The 18102-nt window shown below is 41.0% G+C and overlaps 1 protein-coding gene across 1 annotated transcript; it reads right to left on the reverse strand.

The window, feature by feature from the left end:
• Positions 1–42: 42 nt before the first annotated feature.
• Positions 43–16589, reverse strand: TCTN1 (tectonic family member 1). Its single transcript, XM_030583172.1, has 15 exons — positions 16268–16589; positions 12982–13102; positions 9716–9846; positions 8678–8847; positions 7932–8019; positions 6651–6760; positions 5749–5769; positions 4996–5124; positions 3774–3899; positions 3298–3380; positions 2699–2839; positions 2249–2405; positions 1816–1941; positions 1045–1189; positions 43–529 (listed from the first exon to the last, which is right to left on the reverse strand). Exons 1-14 carry the CDS (start codon positions 16587–16589, stop codon positions 1046–1048), a joined length of 1869 nt encoding a protein of 622 aa, XP_030439032.1. The 3' UTR covers positions 43–529; position 1045.
• Positions 16590–18102: the final 1513 nt, after the last annotated feature.

An 18102-nucleotide genomic window follows, 5' to 3' on the forward strand; every position in this document is an offset into this window, starting at 1 on the left:
GGTAGTCTTACAACAGATTATTGACAAATTAAACAAGCATTCTCCCTTAAACAATGTAGTGCATAAATCTTGAATTGTACAGCTGTGCAGTTAATGCTGCAACACATTAAATAAAGTCGGATATTTACAAAGCTGTGAATATTGGGGGCACAACTTATTTCAAGGAGTTACTGGTTTTTGCTGCGTGTTCTTCATCTGCAATACCCAGTAGGAGTTTGCAATTCAAGAAGCCAGCTCAGCATTATTCTGTCTCTAAATCACCACCTACTCTATTCCCATTTGTCTTTGTCCGAGTAGCTTCCTTGCTAATCTTTGCTCTGGCCGTTTCATCCTGTTGCTGGGTAGCATTCACTTCCGGAGGTGCTGTTGAACTTAACTGTGCAATTAGTCCCAGGACGTGCAATTTTGAACAAGAGCAGAACCACATCAGCTACATCCAGATAAGGTAGGCGTCCTCAGCAGCAGGCTTGAATGCTTTGCAGTATATTATTTCTTCAGTTCTTGCTCTTCATTTTCATTTGTATGTGGGCTGGGGAAAAAGGGAACTGTGTAACTGAAGCTCTTAAAATAAAACATTGAAGTAGTGGTGTGTGTAAAAGTTAGTGTGCTACTGAAGAGGATTATGCTCCAAAACAACCTATCATAACAGATCATTCCAGCTAGCAGGATTGTTCTTTAGACTCAATGCAAACTTGACTAGGGTGCTGGAAAAGGCCCACTCAGTGAGTACACTCTTATTACATGTGCAGGCACAGTTTTGAAGTGTGGAAACGGATGGGTGGGATTTCAAGAGTACTTGGTGTTGGCAGAACTGCTCTCATTGATTCCTATGCAAGCAGATCAGCCAATACCAAGGACACTGGAAAATCCCCACCCTGTCTGTTTAGCTTTCTTAAAGAGTTTAATTTCAGCCTTCAGAGTCATAAGAAGCGTATTTCCTACTATCTTTAAAAGCAGGTGAGGCTGAGGGCTTTGTTCATCTAATGCTTAGTGATTACTTAGTTTAAGAAATAGAACTTGAATGGGATTTGGATGTATACTTACTTTAAACAAATGGAAAAAAAAAATCAAAGGGTAACTTGGCATCAATGGTTGGTTGAGCTTTATAGCCTGGCTCTGCTGGTGTAGAAACATCAATGAAAGTAACAGAACTTCCTATCTGAATAGTTTTTTCACTTCCAAAATTAGTCTGCAATAAAGATACAGATAAGTGTTAGGCTCACCCTGGTTTTATACAGCTGATTTTTCACTAGGAGTTAAATATTTAGCTGTCACTGGTAACATAGGTACTTGGACATCATGGAATTTCCTTTTTGAGACGTGTACAATTTCACTGGAAACTTGTTTGTAGCAAGGAGTCCACGGTTATGTTTGAATTGCAGTGAAAACTGACAGATACATTCTAACAAAGTTTTATCTTGATCTCTTTCTGACAAACTAACGCTTGTCTACACTGGCACTTTACAGCACTGCAACTTTCTCACTCAGGGGTGTGGAACCCCCCCCACCCCCAAGCGCTGTAATGTGCCAGTATAGACAGTGCACCAGTGCTGGGAGCTACGCCCCTCATGGAGGTGTTTTTTAGAGCTCTCTCCCAGCACAGTGCTGCGACTACACAAGTCACATTAAAGCACTGCTGCGGCTTTACTGCGGCCACTGAAGAACTGCCCTAAGGGAAACATAAGAGCAACAATGTTTATATAACAAGGCCTCTGTCATGCACAACTTATAGATAATGTATAATAAACTGCCACCTTTAGTGTTCTAAATAAAACACATTCTTCCACTCTTAAATCAAGCAAGTTTACCACATACCTGGGCCAGTATGGTGGTAATGACCATTGCTGAGACGTTCACGATTTTAGCTTGTGGGTTCACCAAAGATCCATATTTACTCCATTTCACTTCTATTTCAAATGATACTGGGATTTGGCATAGACCCTGAAAACATTACAAATTAGCTTATATTGATTTTTGCTTCATTCATTTTATTAAACATGTACAATAGCCAACAGCTCAATGTGGGAGTTTTGTAAATTACCAGAGTAACTCCATAGTTCCCCTCAATAGACAATGCTGCTATCCATGTGCTGTGGTACACTATTCATGCAAGTGTAAAAGCACTTGGGTCCTCACCTGATGTTAATCACTGTGGCTTCACTGACTTTACTGTGGACTTCAGTGTCCATTTACAGCAGCTGAGGACTCAAGTGTGTGGGGTGTTAAAAGAAAAATGAGTTATTTTCACCTGTTCTGAAGACTGGATGTGAGTGATTGGCACCCAATCCAATACATCTTGGGCCTGAGAATTTCCAAATGAAGCTACATATTCTGGAAAATTTTGTCCTTTCAGTACATTCAGGATGATATTGGCCAAGGGTTGACATTCTGTACTTGCAGTGATTCTTTCAGAAAAGAAAAGATCAATTTAAGTGAAATCTTGTGGGTTAGCATAGCAATTATTTCCCCTTGCTCTCATACAGTGCTGACTATAGCTGGCAATATATATACAGCTATTCCAAGACAATTCAGTTACAATACTTTTAAACTAAGTATTCAACACCCATCTCCACTACCGGTACATTGTACAAAAATTATAGCATCTGAACAGATTCTAATAGGGTAAATGGAACTATTACTAGTGGATTATAGCTTGTGAATAGATAGATAAATGCTCAATGGAAAGTTACCCTCTTACCTTAGTTTACAGCCAGATATCATATTATAACCAAATAATACTGGGGTTCTGACTCCTTCTACTGCAAGACAGTCCTGATTCGATGAGCTTTGCAAAATAGTAAGTTGACCGTATGTATTAGTACTCTGAATAATGCCAGATGTAATAGAGTGTTAAGGCACAATATTAAATATTCAGACTGTTATGAAGTAGGAATCCTTAGTAAAATCCTCAAAATGCAAGTGAAAATGCTACAATAATACAAGATACTCTGTAGGTAGTTTAGAAATGTTACTAGAATACATAATCAGAGCCTGATCCTGTTTCCTTGGAAGTCAATGGCAAAGCTCCCACTGATTATAGTGGTACAGGATGAGCCAGTGGATATTTCTGAAACATAGGCTAGCAGGAATGCATAATTTTGGGAAAAAATAATGCTATAAGCCATCCTTGACAAATAATCATAAAGATATATTAACCCAGGCACAACATCTGCTTACCTACCTTTTACTATGAAGACAGTGAATGCTTATATTTCATTCATTGATCTGAAGTACTTGCCCTAGTCAAGAAGCGCTCTCAAAGCTGCTATAAGCCACATTTAGATGTTAAAAGGATATCCAGGAGGTCTAAATCCTGCCCTCAGAGGCAATCCAATAACATAACCAGGATTTCCACTAAGCGGGACTGGCTTTGTGTTTAGCTGTAACACAAATTACACTACATTAGTTCTTATGCCTTACTTAAATATTTGGAAGACAGAGACAGTCAATTCATTTAGGATAAGCTGTCTTGAATAGTCTGAAATATCAATCCACACAAGACTTCTGCCTAAGACTACAAGAGTGTTTACTGAAATCAGAGCAACACTTTGCCTTAATTACACACAGGTGTACAGTCACCTGCTGAGCCTTCAAAAGGAAAAACATCAAAACATTTGGAGGATGTGAACATACAGCTCTGAAATTCTGCCTTGCTCATCCATCTAGTGTAAGCTGTGTTCTACTTTACTGGTAATTAGCTCTGATGAAAGTTTAATAAGGTTTGTTATTAAATTATCTTTCAGCAAATCCTCTACAATATCTTTAGACTTTACCTGAGTAAAAGTAATTTCAAAGCTTTGCTGTATTGGAAGCCTTGTATTGTTAATTGTCCCCAGGACAAAAGAAACAGCTGCAGCTGTTATTTCTCCTGCATCGGTGTATGTAATAGAATAACTCACCTGAAAACAGAGTTTTCCATATTAATTAGAACAAGTAAAAAATGAGCTCAAAACCAGACTATATAAGGAATCTTTCCACACTTCTCCCCTTCTTTAGGGATAAATGTGCTGGAAGATCACAACCACCATCATCTAGAAACTTGCACCTTCTCAGTTGCAATACCCATGTAAAGTCCCATGGCTGTAGAAAGGCAGGATTTGAATCACTAATCAATACATGGCTGATCATTTTATAGTGGCCACATATTAGAAGTCAGACATACCTACATATGGTTTTATAAAATTTTAATGGATAGGGACTGATGGAGTCTGGGGGGGAAATAACCTCTGTATTCTGGCTTTTCCCTTCATCAGGAAGGAACTTTGGGGAAAAGAGAATAAGTAGGCACTCTCTATCTTCCCATTCATCAATCGACTACAGAAGTGACCTTCAAGGAAGTAGTTGTGGTCTAGCCTAAGAGAAAAATGTGATCCTTACAAAGATGCAAAGAGAGATCAGTATCCCTCTCAATAGATGTAGGAGATAAAGGACACAAATGTAACAAATCAATACATTTGTTATCAGTGTATAGGAATAATTTAATGCTTCCCAGTTTCCTCAAAACTGATTTCCTGACACCATCTCTCCTACTCACTGTCCTATACCAACCCTCAAGTTTAGTTATTTTCAAAAAATATATAGACATGAACTAATATGCATTGTACCAACCTAACCAGCAGTTTAATCTTATTTTGTGTATTTCTTCTTCCCCCAAGCATCCTGTCTCAGATTCATCTTCGATTCTAAGCTACTGGAGACAGAGACTGTATCTTGTCTATGTAAACTGCCACACACAAATAGTAAATATTAAGTAGTAATAGATGGATTTTATCCTACGTCTACATATTGCATTAGTGTGCATTTCCAATCCAATTGCAGGATACCATGCTGTATATTGTAAGGCTCTGTTCTCTCAAAGATAAAGTTACTCTTCACCACATTTTAGCTGGAAGTGTCATGATTTGCAATAGTTTGAGAAGTAGGAGTGAAATAGGAATGATCTCATACATACATGTCTTTAATTTAGTACAAAGAGGAAAAACAATGTGTACCTACCCCAAGAACTACATTTATGCACACTTGATCATCCAAATACTTGGGGAGCAAAAGGACATCACTACTGTTAAGCAGAGTACGTGTTCCACTCAAAGACTGGATAGTTATGGTCTGGACAGTAACGTTAACCTGAAACATAAACAAGTGTCATTTCTTAATACTGGGTATAACTGAACTGTTAGGCACATGATCCTGCCTGGATAACTGATACCTTTTCTTGTTTAAAAGAAATCCAAGTGTTATAATTCAGAAATCTTAGAACAGTGGTTTCATAGAAAGTAGTAGTTTGTTTCTTACAGACAGCTACATTAGCCAGGAGCTACAAGCATTTGTCTGTACCCTTGAAGGGCATGCTCTAAAACCCTCAAGAGCTAGCCTGAGGTTTCTGTTCCAGAGGGACAGAACAATGGTCATGTTACATGAATTGCTGAATACCATCAGATGTTCTATTTTTAATAGCAAACATGAGCTAACCTAGACTCTACAATTATATTTGGGTGGGGATTCAATCACCAGAATTAATAAATCATCTCAGGCAGTAGCTCCAAGTTCTTGAGCACCCTTTCACTTATTAACTGTACCACTGCTGACAGAAGACATGCTAACTGGTTTAAAGTGCATATTTTGCTTGGATTAAACAGCAAGAGAGTGAAATCCTGGCCTCGCTGAAGGCAATGACAAAACTCCCATTGACGTCAATGAAGCAAGGATTCCATCCCAAGCCTGTCTCATCTAAGAAATAATGTTACTTACCATCTGACTTGACTTAGGTACCTAGGGGAGGGAACAAAAACAAGCTATTTCAAACAACAGCTAAATCATTAGCTAAAAAGAGCAAATAAATAAAAAGGTAAGTGGTTAAGACTTCATTGCTTTGGTATTTCTTCTCTACCAACAATTATCTAATATTACAATGGCTTTCACATCAGAGAAGTAACTAGAATACCATATATTATCCTCACTGCCAAAATTAGCTGCTACTCATGACTCAAGAGCAAAATCGTGTAGTTCTTATGGTCTGCTCCAGGGCCCGTTGAAATCAGTGGAAAAATTCCTAGATTTCAATGGGTTTTGCATCAGGCCCTAACTTTGGCTAAACTCCCACAGATAATTAATAATAATTAATAAATTCAGCAAGGAATAGGCAGATCTAAGATTTTCTTAAAAGGTTACCAACACTTGGTGTCTGCTCTTATTTTCCAGTCTTGCCTGCCTTTTTGCAACACAAACTCTGAAGATAAAGTGAGCAGGATATATCTAGGCTCCTGGCAATCGGCTCATTATGAAAGCCTAGGCATGCACATTGAAAGCAGAAACCCATGCCTCTACAGTAAGTCCACTAGCTCAGCAACAGCAATCCTAGAATCATTTACAAACTCACATCTTCCAGGCTGTCTTTTGGTTATCTAAGCCCCCAGCAAATAAGTGCTTCTCCTTTGTGAGCTTGAAAGGGGGGGGGGAGGGAATGGCTATTTCTACAAGGTATGATGGAGAAGATCTTTTCCAAATCCCTTTTAAACTCCTATATAAAAGGAAACAGTCATCATCCCACTTCCCTTAGGAAGTGGAAATTATGTAATTCTAAAGATGTGAAGAGGAGATAGGAAATAAATACCAAATGTCAACCAGCAGCTGTGTTTCAAAAGCCTACTTACTGCTAAAATGCTGGAGTTGGCGTAGAACAGCATACTAAGTGCTTGAGTGGTGTTACAATTTCCCACATTTATCATTCTACTGCATTTCACAGCCTGGTTTACTAGAAAACCTGTAAAAAAGTATTACTGAGAGAACTAAAGAAAATACCATTTATGAAAAGCAAAAGACATAAAAATCTCAAGTAAATGCAACACTGAAAGTGAATGTGAAGTAATTCTTAGACAGCTCTCAATTAAAAGATTGTCTATTAACACCTCTATACAAGCATATGACCATATCTCAGAATCAGTGCCTACTATGTGGCCTATGGTACAACTGTAGCTAAAAAGCTTTATCGCTTTTATAGTGAAAATCCTGATGTTTCAAGTTAAATTCAAAACTAAGAGTTACCTTTTCATTAAAATTTTAACGGTCATGGAGGGCAAAAAAAATAGGGAATTTGTTTTTCATTTCTTTGACATTTTGATTTTTGTTGAGAGACAGAAAAGAGAGCCACACTATTTCACATAAAGAGGATTTTCATGATTTTATTGTAGATCATTAGTTATATGCACATATGCTCATTTAGGACATGATCACATTCTTACTAAACATTATTTCCTAAAAATAGAAATTTACAACAAAATCTAGTATTAGACTTATGTCTGCATTTAGGGTTCTCAAAAGCTTATCTTTCTTCCTTTAACGAGGGAATTATCAGTTTCTTGTCCCCCATTATCTACCTTATGTCAATACTTTTATTTGCCATCTAGTATCTTCTGTAACATACACTGTCTTGTATTTATCTCTGAAGCATTTTAGGATATTGTTGGTATGAAAGATAGAAATCCAGGGCCCAACCCTACAACTCTTACTCAAGCAAGCAGAGCTTACTCATGTGAGGAACTTCCTTGGCTTCAGTGGGGACACCTTCCAAGCGTTGCAGGATTGGGCCTTGTTTCATGTAACCCCATCCCACCTTGCATTATCACCTTCACACTAGTTCTATTGCAGCCGTAAGGCCAAAGGGGCTCAGTTTCAGAAACAGAAAAGCGACCCATTAGTGGGACTCAGTGATTTATATGTGTGACTCTGAATGGCTCTGTCTACATGGAACACAGTTTCTTGTCTATGACCAAAAGGAACTAAAATAGCTAAGTACCCTTTTTATAAATGAAATTATCCAGATTTGGACAGGTAAGTGTGCTAGTTCATTTGAATCACCTACAAATTGGAGTGGCAGGAGAACAAAAGCACACACTAAAAAGAGGATAAACAGGAATTAGAATGCATTTTCCAACCTGCAGGATTAGCATCAGAGCACTGAGAGGAGACAAGAGGAGCAGGCCATCTCAGAAATGCATCAGCCGTCTGTACAGGAACACCATACTGCCAAATAGAGGGGCAAACCCAAGCTTGTAGATTTTCAGTACACAGAAAGATTAATAAAATATACAACAAATTTAACCAGAACTATTAACGTTTTGTTTGCTTCTACCATGGCTCCCAATATACCAAACTTCTCCACCCACCAATAACTCAAGCCAAGATCATGTTACCATTGTAAATTGACTGCTAAATTAAAGATCTGCTACAATCACTGGAAATTCTCCAGCTCATCTGCTGTTACAAAAATAAAACAAATCTTCTCAAAGACTATAAAGTCTATATTTTAAAAATTTGCACTGACAACTGGCTACATAAACCCTACTTGCTATATTTTAATAGTATCTTGCCATTTTCTTTTTTTCTTGCCAATAGCAGAAGTAGCATAAGGAAGCTGCATGTTTCCCAGATGTTAAAAATTCACTTCGATTTTGGAGAAGACTGAAGCCAAATGCTGCACTTTAATCTTTTGCTCTGAAATGTTTATATTTAATGAAGGACTATAATGAAGTCTGTATTTGTCAGAAAAGTAACTTTAAGTTGATGCAAACAATATTTATTCAATTATATACGGAAAGATTCGTTAGCGAGAAAGTGTTTTATGATCAAAGAAAGTACATTTAAAATATTGCAAATATAAAAAGAATCAGATTATTTTTACCTCATATCTAGCAGTTTCATTTGCATCAGAGGAATTCTGAGCATCTGATTCAGTATTCAAGAGAACATCAGATTCAGCACTGAAGGTAACACCTTCAAACTGTTTAAGCAAACTATCAAAATTTTGTGAAGTAGGCATTTCAGGAGGAATAAAGGACAGTGTTTGTTTATCTGTGAAAAAATATTTTATAAGTGAGAAAGTTTAGATAAAAGTTATAAAAATTGTGTCTAGTAACATACATTTCCATTGTGGAGACAGGAACATACCCTTAGAATTTAAAAATGGGAAGGAAAATACCAGAATAGAATGAATATTTCTCAAAGTTTTCTAGGAGGTACCAGCCGGTAGCCATAATTTGGCCCCAATTCAAAAAAGCACTTAAGCCTGTGCTCAAAATTAAGCACAGGATAAAATGCATTCCTAAATTTGGGACCTTTTAAACCAAAGTCTCTGATTTGATCATACATTCCCAGATATAACAATTAATGGATAGTGCTTAAATTACTATTTCACAGTCATGATGAGATGAAAAAATTACAGCATGAACTCTATTTCATTTATGTGAAAGCCCCCACAAGACTGACACTGGAAGAGCTGGAAAAAATTTCAACAGTTACAGCTGGAGCTAGTTAGTTCCCCCTGCAGAAAATATTGACTTTTCATCTAAAAATGTAAACAGTTTTAGTTTTCTGATTAAAAATTTTAAATTTGAGAAGCAAACATTGTCCACAATAATCTTCATTTAGTCAAAAGCCCAATTTCCCACTGAAAAAAAGTTTTGATGGAAATCTTCAACCAGCCCTAATTAGATCCCAATCCCATTCTCTCTATAGAGAGGCTCTGTATGAGGGCAAAACTCCTTTGATAAACCTGTTCGTGTTTTGTCAGGGCAAGGAGTATGACACCAGACCCCTCAGCACACAGGGATAACCAGTCTTCTTGCAAGTGTGGTTACTTGCAATTTTAGTCTTTATTTTTGCCCCAAAGAGTTTTGAAGATGACATTACATTGCTCAGCATCAGTTACAGATCTACTTACAGTTTGTAGCATGAATGCAGAAAATACTTGGATTGTTCTGATCAACTAACTTAAATATCCTTTCAGGTGGATGTGCTGCAACATTGATTGAATATATAGCTGCTTCCTGACTGCAAAGCTGGCTGTCACCTCTGCAAACAAATATACAGATCCAACAAAGTCAATCTTGACAGTGTTATTTTAAAATCTTTATATACATGTATTGTTGTAACAGAAAGAAGGCAACAGTGGGGATGGATAGCTGTAGTAAAGATTTGAAGATCATTTATGCATCCTTACAAGGTTTAACATTTTATACCGTTTATCCCAGGAACAAACAACAACAATTTGCCATTCACCAATATCTTTTCTTCATGGATTTCAAAACAGAGGGATGTGATAATAGCCACAGTTCAAAGTATGACAGCATTTGATGACAATGATATAAAAGATGACAACTCAGATGGGATCCAGTTGGCTTCAGACACCACAATGGCAGGTGTGTTAAAGACTGGGCATTCAGAAAGTGCTTTTATTCATACCAGAGAGAAGGTAGGGGATGGGTCGGAACAAGGTTGAATGTAGAGAAAGCTGCAAGAGGATCAGGAGAAAATTAGATGCATGGCCTTGAGATAGCACAGAATCATATCACTCATCTTCATAAAAAGAATATAATGAACTTCTCACAACACATAGGATATAAGGGATGGAATGAGAAACATCAAAGAAGGGAAATACTGAGTCAGTTTAGGATAGGTACAATGCGTTACCAGCATCCTCAATGAAAATCAACAAGAGAATTTGGTTTTGCAGCAGTATGGTCAATAGTGAGTGGGGTTTTCCATGCACCTCAGTGGATGGTAGATGTCACACTCTGAAGAGTACCAATCCTCCCTACATTGGCTGGTGGACTTGAATATGAGACTGTGGTTCCTCATGTGCTAGAGTGTGTGGATACTACAGACTGGTCAAAAGCAGTGCAAGGACATCATCAAAAGTAAAAGAAATTGCATATATAGAATTTACATAATCCTGAATCCTATATTTCTCTTTTATTAAGTGATGCTAGTTAGACATAATCCATTAGGTAGAGAGTTGTAAACTATTTCATAAGGTGAACCACAACTTAATAGGCCCACATCATGGACAGTATTCCTGCTCCCTCAGGATCCCACAGACTACCTCCCCTCCCATTCATAATTATAACACACCTGTAGCAACCACAGCAATTGCTTACATGAAAGTTACCATCTTTAAAATGAGATGTAAAAGTGAGATGTAAAACTTGTGGTCATTGACAGTCCCCTGACATGTCACAAGACAGCTTGAGAAAAAAAGTACAGCTTGATTCTATGCATTTCTAGTTGACAAGAATAAAATATTCATAGCAGAGGATTCAACTGTCATTCAAAACAGCTTTGATTACACCTTTCTGATAATATATATAAAAAATACCTATAAATGGGTGGCAATATGCATTGTGGCAAGAACAAAGAAATAGCAGTCCCAGGTGGCTGAATGATTCAAATTTCAAAGCACTGAGAATAAACTCTGTTATTCACATTGGGCTAATTTATGCAGGAAGTGGGTTGAAGAGCTATGCTTATTGTTCTGAGAGGTCACATTGAGCTATTTTAAATTAAGACTCTAAAATGAGCTTGCTTAACTCCTCTTTGAGAGGCTGAAGCCAATGCAAAGCTACACACTGAAACAGGTTGTAAACAGCAACAAAAAAACAATAATCCAGCATTATTACAATCATGTTATATTTTAACATGTTACTTTAGAAAGGCAAATTCCCAATGAGATGAAGAGATTCTATGCTTGTTCCTAAAAGAGAGATCAGAGGAAAGCTCCCATTATCTAATGATGACCATGATGCTGTCACGTTCCTAGTTAACATGACCAGGACTCCTTACAGCAAAGGGTTCCCAAATTAACACTGATGGACTACTGGTGGTCCATGGAAAGAGCCACCTGCTCACCTAGTGCTAACGTTCCTAAATTTCCAGCTTCTAAATTGTATTGATAGGAAGCTGCAAATATTTTACTCTTTCTCTTAAAAACAATGCCCTTAATGTCATGATAAGGCATTGAGTCAGTACTGACACAGAGGGAAAGGTGTAACCTACATCACTCCCTGCAAAACCTGTATTTTTGTTCAAGATCTCCTATCCAAGCAACAGACAGACATGGCCTTGCTTAGTTTGACAGGTCTGATGAGATTACAGTCCAAGGCACAGCACAGTGAAATTAATGTAGAAGTTCAAACATCTGTTCCAAATAGCCACTCAGTGCTATAATAAATAGATACTAAATTACCTTTGCATCTCCATGTCAAGATGTAGGCTGAAGTCATTCCTGAAGTATTAATAAGAATTTAAGTGCTGGCACTATTCTTGATGTCAGAACAATTAGAGGTTCAGCTCCACTCAAAAGTGATCTTTTACAAACTTCCAGCTCCCTTTTTTACTCCAGAAACAGTTCAGTGCAAACAGACACAGATACCATTATCAACCTCCCTTGGGACTTCTCTTCAGCTGTAAAGAGATCTCACTAAAACTAACTCCAGGCTGTGACGGGGGTATACAGACCCCACATTGGACGGGAAGGGGTTAAAAAGCAGGCATAAACTGAAGCCTCCCTGCCCTACCACGGCTGTGAGGCATTTCAAGCCTGGATGAAGAGCCTTACAAAGAAGGAAGCCCAGGCCTGTTTGGGGAGAAGCGTAAATGAGGACAAAAACTCCTCCATGACCACAGCCAGTCTGAGCAGAACTGGGCATACCTTGAAGGTCTAGTTCAGAGCTTCTGTCAGTGATTTACCTGTGAGCTTTGAACCCTTATACAGATTGCTGGAGGTCCCTTGTTTGAAGGCAGGCCTGCTGCTGTCTTTCACTAGTTTCTTTATGATAGTCCCAGAAAGGGAAGACTCTCATGGGATTCAGGTGAAGGCCTAAGTCTCCTAGGCCCTGTAGATCTGTGCTGATGACTGGATGGTGGGTGAATGCAGTGCCCTGTCACACGGCAAGGGAGTTCTGTGGGAAAACAAGCCCACGACACAGACCCTAGCCTGTATCCATTGAATTCAACAAAACTGTCAGGAACAGTACTTGGTCCTGCTAGTGAAGGCAGGGGACTGGACTCAATGGCCTTTCAAGGTCCCTTCCAGTTCTATGAGATAGGTATATCTCCATATATTTATTTAATTTTGTTACTGAATTCAGTGAGAATATGATGGGACTCCGCATCTTCAAGCTGAAAAAATAAAGTTATTCATGAACTTACGTGACAATGTGAACTGAACATGTAGTAAAGAGACTGAAATCTGCGGCACTGCAGTCTGGGTCACAGCAGCAATTTACATCACACTGTGCCACCAAGAGGTCACAGACACACAACGCAGCAACTGGAAAGAAGAAGATTTAAAATAAAATTAGGAATGATTTTTTATGCATAATAAAACTTTCTTTATATTTTTTTTCACAGTGTCCTTCTTTAACTGCAGTTAAATGTTTGTATCTAAATCCTAAGGTATTGTTGTTTTTAAAACAATGAATTAAGATACACATTTTCTCAAGCAGTGACCGTATGATGAGCAATTAACAAAATCAAGGGCATACTAGAGACCTGATTCTGCATTCCTTAGGAATCTAAAACTCCTAGTGAAATCAACAGGAATTTTGAAGATGTCAACAAAATATGATCACTACCCAATATTGATATAGAAAAAGTCATATTAATAAATGTTGTTTTATATTTATGTTAGAATCTAAATAAATAGATCATTTTGTTATAACTCCCACACAATTCCAAGGACAAGACATGCTCCGGGTATAGTAATATCATATTTTCCTGATGTTTCAATATGAGTTGATTTTTTTCAAGATGGGCATTTATTTTCTCTCTTTCCTCCTGTTTCCATATAATCTTTGCAGTTTCATGTTAAAAATTCTTCTAGTTTCAATTAATCCCCTAAAGGCTGCACCTGGAGGAAAGACAGGGTATGCTAAGGCCTAATTTGCTGATGAAGTCCAGCTTGGAGAGGAGTTGGGCTGGGCTTATAAAGCCGGGATGCTGGCAACAGAGAGTCTGGCTGTAGCACTCCTAGAGAGAAGGGAGGTGAGTTTGAGGCTATTGGGCAGAGGTTCTCAAACTGAGGGATAAGACTCCTCAGGGGGTCATGAGCTGTTAGCCTCCACCCCAAGCCCTGCTTTGCCTACAGCATTTATAATGTTGTTAAATATATATATAAAAAATTACTTATTGGGAAGGGGGGTTGCACTCAAAGGCTTGCTATGTGAAAGGGGTCACTAGTACAAAAGTTTGAGAACCACTACTATAGGGCTCTGCAGTTACTCCCTGTGAGCAGGGAGTTTGAGCTGGTACACATGGGGGAGGACCAGATGATCTAGGAAGAAGCAACAGGATCTGAGTCAGAGACCTACAGTTTGCAGGTACAAGGTCTCTCCACTGGAACAGTGGGCAGGCCCAGGTTCCCCTACTGGCCACAAGGGAAAGGGCACAATCAGGGCAATGCTGGATAAGATTCCCTGAGACCAGTTGTGCAGAAGAACTTTGGCACCTGGCTGGAAGGCTGAGTCACGAAGACAAGGCAGTAGCCCCTGAAGGAAGAGAGGAGCTACAGCTGGCAAGAGTGTGGTGGAGTGCAACCACAGAAAGGGGTGTTAGCCATTCTGAGGATTGCTTCTGTACAGCTAGGAGGGGGTGCCATCTGTGGTGTGTAGTGCACCCCATCACCTATCAATAAGATTAGTTGCTTTTTCTTTTAATTCCCATAATTTAGTGTTTCAATTAGGGCAAAACCAAAACATTCTTTGGAATATCACATTTGGAAGTGAGGGATTTTGACTGACAATATGAAATTGTCAAGTCCAGTTAGTAGTAAAATGGCCATTATTTGCACATCCATAGTAGCTTTAACAGGATTTCAAGGTGTCTAATCATTTAAGCTTTAGACATAAGCAAGCATTACTACTCTAATTTTAAAGGCAGGGAAAGCCAAGGCTTGAACGAGTCTCCAGAGAGTCGGTTGCAAAGCAAGGCATACAACTCAATAGTGTTAGCACCCAGGCCACTGCTCACTGTTGTTGTTTTTTTGCTATTTGCTGTTGTGAGTAAATGTAGACTGGAGGGAGGCACTAGAGATTTTGAGTCTGAAGCCTCTGGAATTTGGATCAGGGATGTATTTACCAATGGATTGGAAGGGCCAAAGCCTAGAACAGTAAGGGATAACAGCTGTCAGTCAGGAGACAGATGACTTCATAATCCTTTATAATTTCAATTTGTAAATTTTAAATTTCACTATGGCCCACTGGATGCTCTCTGATCACCGACACAGTGTCCAACATGCCCTCATTAATGCCTGAAGAGCTCTGTCTGCTTCAAAGTCTGTCTTACCAACAGAAGTTGTCCAATAAGATATTACCTCATCCACTGTCTCTCTCAGAAGTTCTAATAGCTGAATTTGGCACCAGACTCCTGAATTGGCTATGTAAAACAGGGATCAATTTTGAGGGACTTCTAAGTCCTCTGACATTTGGAAAGGAGTGCACAGGGGCAAACTTCTTAATCCCTCAAGTGATGTGGGGTGAGGATGGGACAGTAGTAGCTGTCAAGAGAGAGAAATCAGGAGTGAAATGCAAAACACAGCGACTAGTTGAAAGACATTGTCAGGAGAAGCCTCTCTCAGCATAAAATATTTGTACTGTAGTAGTGTCTAGGAGCCCTAGTCACGGTCCTCAACTCCATCACACTAAGTGCTGTACAAACACAAAACCAAAACACAGCCACTTCTTCAAAGAGCTTTCAGTCTAAGGAAATCCTGAACCCCCTCACAACAACCTTTAGGTGCTTCAGGGGGAAAGCAAACTCTAAAATACGTGTTTCCAGTTCCTTATAGGAAAGTGTGTGTTTGTTCTCTATGCAACACCATAAATGTAAACAGGGCTTTACGGAACATGTTAAAATAGCAGGATCCCTGACCTGGAGAATTTATAATGTACTCCTAAAAAGCAGGATGCAAGGCACAAAAGTGAAGGCAAAGGTGGTATGGGGGTTATTGCTAGCACGAAGACCTTGGATGAAGCCTTGCCCACAGAAGTGGGGCTTCACAGAAAGGATTTCCAGGATGACTAGGAGGGCAACTGGCCAGCAAGTGATTGTTCCAAGTCATAGGCAGGCATGAAGCCAGAAGAGGAGAAGAAACTGAAGGGCGTAGTTAAAAGGCAAAAACCATTTAAAATATTTTTAAATACACTCAGCAGCCCAATGCTCTAAGTGAGGATCCCTAGGAGCCACCCTGAGGGCACCCCCATGGAAATGCCACCTGGGATTTCAGAGAATTAGAGAGAGAGAAGCTACAGGTGCTGGGAGGCTTCTCCCCTCTCCTCTCTCTCCCACCCGACAGTCCTCCCCTCCGATTTTCCCCATCCCTAGCCAGCTCTCCCCCCATCGCTAGCCAGAGCCTGCAGCCCCTCTCAGCCGCGCCCCCAGCCCTAGCCTGACCCAGCTCCCATCGCCCGTCCTGAGCCGCTCGCCGGGCGGTACCCACCCTCGGTGACTGGGGCAGGCCCGCGCCCAGCCCGGGCCTCCGGAGCCGCTGCCGCAGGGGAGGCGGCGGGCGGAGCGGGGGCTTCTGGCGGCGGCGACGCCGGGGCTGGGGAGGAGCCCAGGCCGAGCCCGGGAGCTGTGGGGCTGGCGGCGGGGCGGTCCGGAGTCTCTGGAACAGAGGGGGCGGCCGGGGGCGGCGGCCCGGCAGTGGCGGAGCGGCTCTGCCCCGAGACCCCCTTAACGGCCGGGAGCGGCGGCGGCGGCGGCGGCAGCAGCAGGAGGAGGAGGATCCCGACCCCGAGTCTCAGCGCCACTGCCGCCATTCCCCCTCCTCCGGGCCCGGCTCGCTCGCGCCAGCGCCTCGGTAACCAAGGAGACGCCGCGGGGCATCATGGGAGAGGCCAAGCTGCAGCCCCGGGGCATCATGGGAAAAAGGCCAATCCCCAGTCCCGGGGCATCATGGGGGAAGTTGGAGGGAGCAGGGCCCCCAGTGTCGGACCAGTGTTTATCTCCGCACTGGAAGAAGGGAGGGTGAGATGGGGTCAGTCTGTCCATATCGTATCCTTTATTATTTGTGTTGCTGTAGGAGCTAGAAGCCCTCGCCCTGGACCCCGTTGTGCTAGGTGCTGTACACCTCAAAACCATAACAAGCTCCCAGCCCCACATAGGTGCCCAGGCCCAGAAATTCTTTAGTCTCTATAGCACCTTCCTTAGTAGGTGCTTGGGCTGTTGAGTCCTGCAGTTCACACACAGGCTAAATTCCCACTGACTTCAGCGTGGACAGGTAGATTTGGGCATATTGTACTCTTGAGGTTTTGTCTACTGGCGATATTAGCATTTCCCACCCTTGCTGCTCTATCAATGGTAATAGCTGTATTGGGCTCTCCAGTGTAGATTAGCCACTGGTATTTTAATCACCTTATCATGTACTCTACTCAGCGGGTCTACGGGACACATCAGTTAAAAAGGTGGTGACCAAGGCTGGCTCTGCCTTTTTTGCCGCCCCAAGCAAAAAAAACAAAAACCTGCGGGCCGACCTGGCACCACTCCCAGCAGGGCGCTCCCCTCCTCCGTGCTGCTGCCCCCTCCAGGGCAACCGGAGCAAAGGGGGGGAAAAACTGCAGAAATGTGGCCCCTTGGAATCTGCCACCCCAAGCACGAGCTTGCTCAGCTGGTGCTTGGAGCCGGCCCTGGTGGTGACCCATTGACACTAGCACTCCCATCACTTCTGCCACCAACAGGCTTATATCAGTGGTAGGGCAACCAGGGAAGGTCTTAAAACATAAGAATGACCATACTGGGTGAGACCAAAGGTCCATCTAGCCCAGTATCCTGTCTTCTGACAGTGGCCAATGCCAGGTGCCCCAAAGGGAATGAACAGAACAGGGAATCATCAAGTGATCCATCCCCTATCACCTGTTCCCAGCCTCCGGCAAACAGAGGCAAGTGACACCTGCCCATCCTGGCTAATAGCCATTGATGGACCTATCCTCCATGAACTTATCTAGTTCTTTTTTGAACCCTGTTGTAGTCTTGGCCTTCACAACATCCTCTGGCAAAGAGTTCCACAGACTGACTGTGTGCTGTGTGAAGACATACTTCCTTTTGTTTGTTTTAACCCTGCTGCCTATTAATTTCATTTGGTAACCCCTAGTTCTTGTGTTATGAGAAGGAGTAAATAACACTTCCTTATTTACTATCTCCACACCAGTCGTGATTTTATAGACCTCAATCATATCCCTCCTTATTCTTCTCTTTTCCAAGATGAAAAGTCCCAGTCTTATTGTTCTCTCCTCATACGTAAGCCATTCCATATCCCTAATAATTTTTGTTGCC

This window comes from Gopherus evgoodei, chromosome 13, assembly GCF_007399415.2.
Source record: "Gopherus evgoodei ecotype Sinaloan lineage chromosome 13, rGopEvg1_v1.p, whole genome shotgun sequence".
Taxonomy (NCBI): domain Eukaryota; kingdom Metazoa; phylum Chordata; order Testudines; family Testudinidae; genus Gopherus; species Gopherus evgoodei.

Excerpts from the sequence above, each read along its gene's own strand:
- TCTN1 (XM_030583172.1), bottom strand. The coding sequence starts at position 16,589 with ATGGCGGCAGTGGCGCTGAGACTCGGGGTCGGGATCCTCCTCCTCCTG. Across the intron at positions 5,125-5,748 it reads TACCTAAGTCAAGTCAGATG|GTTAACGTTACTGTCCAGAC; the intron begins GTAAGTAACATT and ends TTTATGTTTCAG. Across the intron at positions 3,900-4,995 it reads GCATAAATGTAGTTCTTGGG|GTGAGTTATTCTATTACATA; the intron begins GTAGGTACACAT and ends CTCTGTTTTCAG.